This window comes from Protobothrops mucrosquamatus, unplaced genomic scaffold (assembly GCF_001527695.2).
Source record: "Protobothrops mucrosquamatus isolate PMUCROS unplaced genomic scaffold, P.Mucros_1.0 scaffold_226, whole genome shotgun sequence".
Taxonomy (NCBI): Eukaryota; Metazoa; Chordata; class Lepidosauria; order Squamata; family Viperidae; genus Protobothrops; species Protobothrops mucrosquamatus.
Genome location: NW_015386302.1, coordinates 775,229 through 786,827, shown reverse-complemented (window position 1 = coordinate 786,827; position 11,599 = coordinate 775,229). Strand labels below are relative to the sequence as shown.

Here is an 11,599-nt window from a genome sequence, read left to right as displayed (position 1 = left end):
CCAGTATTATGGTTTAAAGCACCAGACTAAAAAGTGGGAGACTATGAATCCTAGTCAGTCGTGGGATTCAGCTGGTTCGCACCAGTTTGGCAGAACCGATACCTAATTTTTTGTTGAGTTCGGTGAATTGGTTATGATAAATCTGTGTTTTCTGGAACATGTCTGGTTTTTGTTCAACTTCCTTCCAGCTGGGTAAAAAAAAACCCTCCCCAAAAGTCCAGGAGAGGAGCAACAGAAACCAAACGGAGATGTGGCACCTTTGATCACATCAGCTGCCTGCCTGCCTCTTCCCTTTCACTTCCCTCCTGAGCCAGACTGCCATGCTATGGAGGATGGGCCTTACCCGGTCCCTCTCTGCCATTTCGGAGTCAGGAGGGGAGCGGTGGCAAAAGGCTCTGCCACCGCTGCACAAGAGCCATGTCTGCCTCTGGAGGAGCTTTCTTCAGTCCCCGCCGCCCCCGCTTCACTCTGCAGATCACCTGCCTGGCGCTTGAAAAGTTTTGTCCCTGCAGAGGTTTTCCCTCTCTGCCTCTTCCTCAGGTGGCTTACTCAGCCCCCCCCTTACTTTTAGCATTCAGGGAAGCCCATTCCTTTATGTGTTCTTAAGTTGCTCTTCGGGCAGAGAACCGGTTGTTAAATTATTTGAATCTCACCACTGCTCCTAGTCCCGCCTTAGCCATGAACATCAGTCATGGGTGACTTTTGGGCTAGTCACTCTGTCAGCCCAACCCACCTCACAGGTTGTTGTGGGGAAAATAGCAGGAGGAAAGTGCATTGGATATGTTTGCTGCCTTGAGTTATTTATAAAAGTAATAACAGCAGGATTCAAACAAATAATGATGGAATATGCTAAATTATATAACAATATTTAGAAGCAGAGAAGAAGTTGCTCGAAAATGCTTAAGAGAAAAGACACATATTTAAGGAATGAAAAAAAGAATACATAACCAAAGAAAAATATAAAGTAGCTTCCTTTTTTTCAGAATTTTTTCAGAAAAACTAAAACAGAATAAGCTAAGGCTTGTTAGAGATAGCAAAGATAATTTTAAAAAGTGTTCTTTATACATATTAGAAATAAAAGGAAAGTAGACACATAGATAATCTCTGTTATGGTTACTGGCTATAAAATTAAACAGTAAATTTTAACAGAATAAAAGCATGAAAAGCCATGGCACAAAAAAAATAAACATTTGTCTAAAGAAAACTATTAAAATGCCTAATATCTAAAAGATCAATAAGATTGCATACAACAGTTTACTTCAATGCAGTGAGTATATTAAGAGAATACTGAACTAAAAAGAGCCTGGGTAACAAAATATCTAAGTAATAAAATACTATAAATATAATATGCAGTACTGAAGTTCTACCTGTTAAATATTTCATATATAGAACATGAATAATAAAATCTTGTCACAGATAATAGCATGATCTCTTCCAAATATCTCCTGATTAGTCCCCTTAGTATTTCTAGTAAACTATAGGAATGTTTCTTATTTTATAAGCTTCTTGAATGGTTAGAGTAGGAAAAATTTCTTGGCAATGAATAAGCAGGCATTAGGGAAGGCAGATCAACCATGAATCCAATCGAGCTGTGCCTGCATCCTCACTCACCTACCTGTGCGCTGCACATGCAAGTGGAGCTGCACACATGCGCTTGCCCACCACTTCCACAGCCATGTTCTGAACAGGTCGCAACTCAGGGGTTTGGAACCCCCTGCTATATACCATTTAACTATACTCATTGGTTCTGGGCTTGCTGTCCTCCAACAAGTCTTCTCCCTCTTCTATATAACAGTCCCTTAGATATTTGAACAAAGCTAACACAGCTCCTATTATAGAATTATAGGGCTGGAAGAGACCTTGAACATCTTCTAATCTGACCCGCTGCCCAAGGCAGGAATCCTTATTCCATCCCAGACAAATGGTTGATCAATCATTTCTTGAAAACCTTGAGTGATGGAGTACCAATCCAGGAGGCAAGCTGTTCGATTGACTAATTGTTCTCACTGTCAGGAAATTTCTCCTTAGTTCCAGGTTGGATCACCCACTGATGAGCTTCCTCTTCTCTAGACTAAGCACAATCAATTCTTCATAGGAGTTGGCTTCAATTGCCTCATCATCTGGGCAGCCTTCTCTGAATATTCTCCATTCTATTGATGTCCTTATTACTTTTGTAATTTTTAATTTATTTTATTGGATATATATGACTGCCCATCTCGCAAAACAATTCTGATCAATAAAATATCAATAAATATTTTATTTAAATAAAATATTTAAATAAAAATATCAATAATATAATACAATAAAAATAAAGCAAAAAAGATGATGGCCAGGGATAAACTAGACAACAGCAAATTTGTACAACTCATGAGCCAAACTACCAACCCCCATATCTGAGAGAATCCCCATAGATTTGTAATTTACATTAATCAGAAATTGTCATTTTCTCAGCATGTATTCAAAGGCCTTACATATAAAGATTCTATTATATTTAATTATCTTAACTGGCAGGATAATTAAAAGGTTTGCAGGACTAAAATAAATCTTTGTGAGTTTTGTTTTGCTAGCTCAGCTATAAAATTGATGGAGATGAAGAGGATAGGAATAGTGTTTGAAAATAAGCCAAATAAGTCTCTAAAAATTTGGGGCCAATTCTTAATAAGAGTTTCCTATTCTATAAAGATATAGATCAATATAAGAAAGTATTGTCAGTATCTTCAATGTTCCCATTGCAGTTTAAATACTTCAAAACATAGAATTATCACCTCAGTATACATGTAACCTCAGTATACATGTAACATGTATAAAATATTCTCATGTAGAGGATCATTGCCACATTCACAGTAAAGTGAATAATTTCTGTTTGCAGGGTGGGAGAAGGCAACAGGAAGGAAACCTCTCTTGAACAAAGGGAGGAAATGGAAGAATTGAGTTGGGGTGAGGGGGAACAACAGCCAAGTAGTAGCAGGAGCTGCTTCATTTGTGGGAAGGTATCCATATCTGAACTGTTCTCCAAACAGGAATGTGAAGGATATCTTATAACGCTTGTCTTACATGACCAACTGTAATGACTATTAGTGAAGAGTGGGATAAAGGGTAAGTGTTGCTTATCAATATATCAGTATAGACAAGATCCAGCTTTTCTGCATAGAGAAAAATGATGGAGCTTTCCAAAATAGCAAGAAAGAAGAAGTGACAGGGATTACTCAAACACCCTCATAATATGTCATGGTTAAGAAATTGTTGAAAATTGGTTGGGAGCTGCCCAATTTGATATAAGATGGATAGCTATATAAATGTTTTAAATAAATAAATAGAAAATCCTGGTCCAAATATTGTTACTATGATTCCATCATGTAACACTTTAATTGTTTGAATTGTCTGCCAGTTCAGATAGTAAATATGTTTAATGGCCAGCAAGCTATCAACTACAAAATTAATTTTATCTCTTCTGGGTTACTCCATAGATAATCATGACCAGAACAAGTGCAAGGCTTGAAAAATATTTAGCAAATTTCTTTTGCCAAGAATGTAATTGTTAATTATTTTAATGACTGATTCTAATTTTGGTTTTGGTTTTTATTGCATTACTTTTATGTCTCATAAACTGTATTTGTATTGATGTAAGTTATGTTGATCACTGGAATAAATAGGTATGTGCAGTATAAATTCAATAATAAATAAATAGCTGAACATTAAACTCCCATAGGCTACCGTGAGAAAAAATATACAAAATTTTAGTTTTTCAACAGAATGAGTTGTTATTGTTTATGAGGTGATAAAGATGTAGAAATAGTTACACAAATTCTGAGTTATGTTCATTTAAAATCTGTTCAATAAAAAAGAAACCTATTACTTTGTGACAGAATGTGACCCCTTTGTAAGGAACATCCATGCCAAATTCCTAACAGAACAGCCTTCAGGTTTTGTACAAAAATCAATGGCATTTATATATTGCTCCTTCCTAAAAGTGATAGAGCTGATTGCTAGGGTTATTTTTGAAATTTTAAGTGATTAACTCACTGGTCTTGTCTGTAAAACAAATTGGTCATTAGTCTAAAATTGCTCACAAAAAACAATGAAGGACAATGAGGTGGAGCAAATGTAGAACACTAAGCTTTTGGAGACTGAGATAATCAATGATGGTCTGATCTGAAAGGTCAATTTTATAACAATCTTGCCAACCATTAAATCAATACACCCCAGCCCAGTCCAATAACATGTTGTAGTAAAGTTACAATTCTTTGCCATATGCTGAAGCTCTGTAGAAACAGTTTGCCATAGAAATTTCATAGAGTTCAGAATACGAACATTAAATTGGTTCACTTTGATGAAATAAATCAGTATCAGGCCTGCATGGTGAAATATTGTCTTAGTCAAACTGAGGCACAACAGTATTTAGGAGTTACAGGAGTTGAGAAAGGATGGATTAACTTAGACTTTTTCTTATCTTTTTTTTAGTTTTTTTTAATCCCACCTTTATTATTTTTATAAATATAATAATAATAATAATAATAATAATAATAATAATAATAATAATAGTAGTAGTAGTAGTAGTAGTAGTAGTAGTAGTAGTAGTAGTAGTAGTAGTAGTAGTAAAGTTGGAAGGGATCTTGGAGGTCATCTAGTCCAACCCCCTGCTCAGGCAGGAAACCCTATACCATTTCAGACAAATGGCTGTCCAGTCTCTTCTTAAAAACCTCCAGTGTTGGAGCATTCACCGCTTCTGGAGGCAGGTTGTTCCACTGGTTAATTGTTCTAACTGTCAGGAAGTTTCTCCTTAGTTCTAGGTTGCTTTATCCATAATGCTTTATCCATAATGTTCCAGTTTACCTGTAGTTTTTGTCCCAGTTGAATAAAAAAATAAAAATAATACATATAAATTTTTTCCCATGCTAGATAATAAAGGATGGAGCTCCATTTCCCGATTCCTTCTCCAGAATCAGGATTAGGTAGAACAGGCTTCTCCCCTGACTGAAATAGGATTGAGCTACTCCTTGCACTAAGGATCCAGCCATGAAACAATTGGGATGGATTTCATAGCTTGAGCATGTATGATCTGAAGCAGAGAAAAGGCAAATGGGAAAAGTGTTAAACAACATGTTTGTTCTATTTATTTTCTTTTTCCAATCCGTATTTTTGTACTCTGGAAATTAGTTAAGTGATGTTTAGTTAGGTTAGACTTGGTGATATGAGATCTATCTTTTCTATAAATCATGACCAAACACCAGGGACATTAATCCACAAAGGGGGGGGGGAGAGATAATTATGATGATAAGAAAGAAACTTTTCCCTAACTATATTGATGGATCATGAAAACACTTGCTAGCTCCAGATTTTGATTAAGTATAAACAAACATATGCAAAGAGGAAAGTGGGATTAGGATTGGTGAATCTATCAACATTAAAAGATGTATTAAGAAATACTGTAAGATGGCTTGCATACAGACTGAAAAAAGAAAGAGAAAAAAGATTGATAAGTAAACTACAAGATTTAAAAGGCGAAATAAATTGCCATAATGACCCATTGAAAAAAATTGCCAAGGCTTACTATGAGACACTTTACAAGGCGGAGGTGGTTTCTAATGAGGCAATACAGGAGTATTTTAAAAAAGCGAATCTTCCAAAGATACCAGAGAATATGCAATATATGATAAATGAGAAGATAACAATGATGGAAATTACAGAAGCTATAAAAAGGCAATAGAAGGATAAAACTCCAGGACCTGATGGTCTCCCAGCAGAATTTTATATAGCTTTACAAGATATAGTAAGCCCGATATTGAAAGATCTCTGTAATGAAACCTTTTTGGTGACAAAAATACCAAATTCCTGGACAGAAGCCAATATTTCTCTTATTACCTAAAGACGATACTGACCTCACACAAATTAAAAACTATAGACCAATATCATTATTAAATGTGGACTATAAAATATTCACAGCAATAATAGCGGAAAGAATGAAGAAATTCTTGAATGAATTTATTCACTCAGACCAAAATGGCTTTTTGCCTAAAAGACAGATAAAGAATAACTTAAGGATCATTTTAAATGTGTTGGAATATTATGAAAATAATATGGCTCTTATATTCTTGGACGTACAAAAAGCTTTTGATAATCTCAATTGGCAATTTATGTTTCAACAGTTGAGGGAGATGGATTTTGGTGAAAATTTTATAAACGCAATCCAAGCAATTTATAATAAACAATCAGCAAGGATACTTTTAAACGGAGATTATACAGACAGTTTTGATATTAAAAAAGGCACAAGACAGGGATGCGCTCTGTCTCCTTTGTTATTCATTCTTACATTGGAAGTGCTGGCTAGGAATATTAGACAAGATTCGGAGATTAAAGGACTGGAGATAAAAGATCAGAAATATAAATTACAAGCTTTTGCACACGATTTGGTTTTTATCTTAGAGGAGCCATTGGAAACAGCCACTAAACTTTTGCAGAAAATAGAGAAATTTGGAGAAGTGGCTGGGTTGAAAATAAATAGGGAAAAGACTAAAGTACTCACAAAAAATCTAACAGAGAAACAGAAACTTCAACTTATTAAAAAAACAAATCTCCAGATAGCCAAAAAAGTGAAATATTTAGGTATCTATTTAACATCAAAATATATAACAGTAAAAGAGGACAACTATGAAAGATTATTGAAACAAATAAAACTAGATTTGGAAAAGTGGAAAAACCTTCAACTATCATTGTTAGGGAGGATAGCGACTGTTAAGATGAATATTTTACCTAAGATACTTTTTTTTATTTCAGACGGTCCCCGTCAAATTAAATCAGAATTTTTTTGATGATTTAAATGCAACAATAATGAGATTTATATGGCAAGGAAAAAAAGCAAGAATTAAAATCAAATTACTACAAGAATCTAAAGACAGAGGGGGCTTTGGGCTCCCGGACTGGAGACTTTATTATCAAGCAGCTATTTTGCTTTGGCTTAAAGAATGGATTACGCTGAGAAACAAACGACTTCTTTATTTAGAGGGACATGATTTGCAACTGGGTTGGCATGCGTTTTTATGGTATGAGAAAAACAAAGTACATAAATATTTTCAAACTCATGCCATAAGGAATGTATTACTTTTAGAATGGGAGAGAATTAAACATAAAATTTATATGAAAATACCTGAGTGGGTTTCAACAATGGAAGCATTTGCTTATCCAAACTTAATTAACTATGACAAACTTGTCATGTATAAAGACATTTTAGATAAAGATGGAAAACTTAAAGACAGGCAAGCTCTTCAACAACATGGTATCAATTTAACATGGTGGTCTTACCTGCAAATTCAAACAAGATATGAGAAAGATGTAAAATTAATGGGATTCTACAAAGAACAGACACCATTAGATAAAATACTCTTAAAAACAGATGAAAATCTGATCAAGAAACTTTATAAATTTTTGTTAAGCTGGAAGATGGAAGAAGAACAAGTAAAAGAAACAATGATAGTGTGGGCAAGGAACTTTAGTTACTCTATAGACTTAGAAGATTGGCAAAAACTTTGGCATCAAAATATTAAATTTACTAAAGCAGCTGCATATAAGGAAAACTTATAAAACGTTTTATAGATGGCATATGACACCAGTTAGATTAGAGAAAATTTTTAAAAATGTATCAAATATTTGTTAGAAATGTAAACAAAAACCAGGCACTTATTATCATCTCTGGTGGATATGCCCTAACGCTAAGAAATTCTGGTTTAAGATTCCTATGTGGTTAGAAAAGATGATTAAAATAAAGATAGAATTTAAACCGGAATTGTGTTTGCTAGGAATATTAGGATTTAATTATGGAAACGAGAATGCGTACTTAATATTACATGTATTAACAGCTGCGAGAATAGCATTTGCCCAATTCTGGAAAAATGAAAATCTACTATCTGACCAGATTATAATAAGAAAAATACTCGAATGTGCAGAAATGGACAGATTAACTTTAGAAATGAAAGAGAAAGAAGACTCCATCTATCTTAAAACATGGGATAAATTTTACCAATGGTTAGCAATACAATAGAATGAGAAAAGGATATGAAACTTAATGGGATAATTGATATTTTGTATTTAAATTTCATGTTTATTCCTATGAATATTTCTTCTTCCTTTATTTGTGATTTTAACAATAATGATAACCAATAAATAACATATTAGTGTGTTAAGGTTATTATAATTAATTAGTAATATATTAGTAATATTATATTAAGTATTGCTATTTTATATTAATTACTATGATTGAATATGTATACCTGGATGGGTTTAGTTGCTGAAGCGTTGACTTATTGATAGGTACTATTGTACCTATCCCTTCCCCTGGTCTAACCTTTTTTGTTTGTTACCCCTTGTCATACCCTTATTGACCCCACTTCCCCTTTACCCTTATAAAATTTAATAAAATACTTATATATAAAAAAAGAAATACTGTACCATACATTGCTGTGATGCAATGAAAGTAGAAGACATTTTTATTCTATATTATTTACTGATTGTGATAAATATGAACAGTAATTTCTTACTATATATGACTTTTTGTGAATTGCTTCATCTCATCCTTTTAACAAATTGTAGCATAGATCACGCTATCTTTTTATTACAAATGCTTCTTCTTCTTTTCTCACTATCAAAGCACCTTGCTCTTGGAGAACCTTATATTTTTTAAAAGTAGATCTATTTTTTTTCAGAGAATATTATTCTGAATGTTCTCCCCACTCTCCAGTGGAAAATCAAAAAAAGAGATTCTTTCTTAGATGCACTGAAGACTGGATGGCTGAAAGTGCTCTGTAACAGTTAGTTAGCCCGCTTTTCCTGGGAAAGAAAGATCCCTATTGTTCAAATAGGTTTTTTTTTTTTTAGGAAACGTTTGTCATAAACAGAATATTAGCCAAAATAACAATATTGAGTTCAGAGAAGAGCAATCTGAACTCTTTATTTGAACTGAGCATTTATTTATTTTTCCCAACCAACTGAAACCAAAATAAGAATTCAGACTAGAAAACTTAATGTATTTATTATTTTTCACTGATACCAGATTTAGTATAGATTACATCACTATTGCAAATTTTTAAGCTCCAAAGTTTTTACTCTTTCTTTGATGTCTCATAGATTGTAGACTGAGAAGTCTACTTCCTTGCTGAACTGACATGCATCCTTTGTGTCACATGGATTCTGATATTGCAGACTGGCTTGCCATCATTCATCTGGAAAGCTATCAAGATATCTTCAAACAACACGGATATGTCTTAGTAAGAGATGTGGCCTCTCTCCGTAAGGAGGACCTACAGAAACTTGGTATCACTGCTACAGGCCACTGTAAAAGAATTCTGAATTTAGTACAGCAAACCTATCTGTTTGTGGACAACAAAAGTGGGCACATGGCAGAAGATTCCCATTCAGCTGAATGTACATATTCTCCAGATAGACCTGTGATAAAAAATGAAGAAATTTCTGACTCTGAGGTTGATCATGATTTAGCCAGTCAGCTACAACATTCACTTCTGAATAAAGAGTCTACATATTGTATAGAAAAGCCAATTCCTAAACCCAGAACTGTATTCTCATATGATCATGGAACAGCCAAACTACAGCCAGTTTCATTGTCAATATTGCTACCTGTTCATAAACCCACTTTTTGTTCTGCACAAGGAGCACATAATATTCAAGAGAGATTTGACCAAGAAAAATGTACCACAAATGCTCAGACTTTTGATATAACCTCAGAAGACCATGTCCATGCTCTAGCTTCTCAGAGAAGAGCAATAGAGAATAATTCTGGAACTGGTATTCAGAACTTTGTTCACATCAATGAAATGAGTACTGAAGGAAAGCGTTTGTCTAAAACTTTGTCCATTCCTTCTATTCCCAAGTTTTCCAGTCTATGTAGCGACCAGTCTATGAACATCAGTCCAACCACATCCATTTCAACTGCTCAGAAAATACAGGCAGAGACTGTATTAGTTCCTTCTGTCCTCATTCAGTCAGCCTCCCTGGAGAATAAGAAAGAGATGTTACCAGATGCTACTTTGCCCTTGCCAGTTAAAAGTGTAGAAATGAAGGAGAGCCTGAGAGGTGTGACTAGCACAGAGCATTTTGAAATAGTGCTACAAAATGGAAATTTTAGCACAGAGAAGACTGGGTAAGTACGTATGCTCTTCCTAGCAGCGTAGTTTACTCCTTTCAATTAGAAAGGCCTCAACTAGAGTAGGAAGACTGTGAAAGATATTGTGTGTCTATGTGTACATATGTATGTATATGCCAACTATTAGTAGTAATAATAGAATAGGAATGGGACTAATAATTTCAGGGTGGGGTTTACCATTGCATCCTACCTTCTTTAGAATTATTGATTGTGTCTCTGTTCAACCTTGCAGATAACTGGGCTTCTTCAGGATTCCATAGATTTAGGGCAGAGGTTCAAAATGCAATTCCACAAAGCCTTGACTCTGGTCTCAGACCTCCCCCAATCTTTACTGCAGATTTTTATTGTGACAGAAGGGGAAATACATTGAAAATCATACACTTAATTTGATTCAAATAATATTATATTTACATTGTGCCAAATACACTTTTTGTTCTGATGCCATTTATTATTTTTGCCATGATACATTTTTTAATATGTATTTAGCCAATATGGTGTTAAAGTTTTTACATCTCCTGATAAAAATTTTACTTATGCCCAATTTTTGTGGCGATTGTGTAAGTTGAGGTTTACTAGCAATTACTGGCCAGTTTTGGCTCTAGCACACACCTTTCTCCATTAAAGTTGTTGGCCACTGCTTTCTGTAGCTATTTTGTTTTGCATTGCTGCTAGACTAACATGACACCTAGCTTCCTCAGGCATCTACTTACATAAGTACTTAGACAGTGATTTCCAAGGAAGCAACAGATGGAAACTTAAAGAGAGATCCAACCTAGAATAAAGGAGAAATTTCTTATGAGTAAGAACAATCCATTGAATGGCTTGCCTCTAGAAGTTATGAGTGCTCTATCACTGGAGGTTTTTAAGAAGTGTTTGGATGGCCATTTGTCTGCAATAGTATAGAGTTTCCTGCCTAAGCAGGAGGTTGGACTAGAAGACCTCCAAAGTCCTTTCCAACTCTGTTAATCTGTAATTCTGTATTCAGCTTCCTCTCTAATTGTACCAAATCATGCAGTATATCTCCCATATCATGCAGTATTCCAATGGGACAATATCAGCAGAATCTCTAAAAAAATAACAGCAACCTCACTTCACTGCTGCTTCAGCTGCATGCTATTGACCTTAATAGCAGTTTTTTTTAAAAAAAAATGGAAGAGAACTCAGGTGGCCCTGTCTCTGTGTTATCTCCTGTTTCATCCTGTGCTTATTTACCACATCACCAACCTATCAGCTTGGTTTATTTTTATTTATTATTTATTTATTTATTACTTTAATTTATATCCCGCCCTTCTCCCGAAGGACTCAGGGCGGCTTACAGGCAATAAAAACGGAACTATACAATAAATATCTAAAAACAATTAAAATATATATTAAATAAGCCTGTTATTTTTAGAAAAGTTATAAAATCCCTATTAAAATCCCTATACAATCCCCCCCCTAGGCCAATCC

The 11,599-nt window shown here is 34.5% G+C and overlaps 1 protein-coding gene across 1 annotated transcript in view; it reads left to right on the top strand.

Moving 5' to 3' along the window:
- The first annotated feature begins 8,988 nt into the window (after positions 1-8,988).
- Positions 8,989-11,599, top strand: part of ARAP3 (ArfGAP with RhoGAP domain, ankyrin repeat and PH domain 3) — a 123,169-nt gene continuing 120,558 nt past the window's right edge. The window contains exon 1 of the mRNA XM_029286734.1: positions 8,989-10,147. Within this exon, the coding sequence (XP_029142567.1) occupies positions 9,156-10,147 (992 nt within the window). The 5' untranslated portion in view covers positions 8,989-9,155. The remainder of the gene's footprint in view (positions 10,148-11,599) is intronic.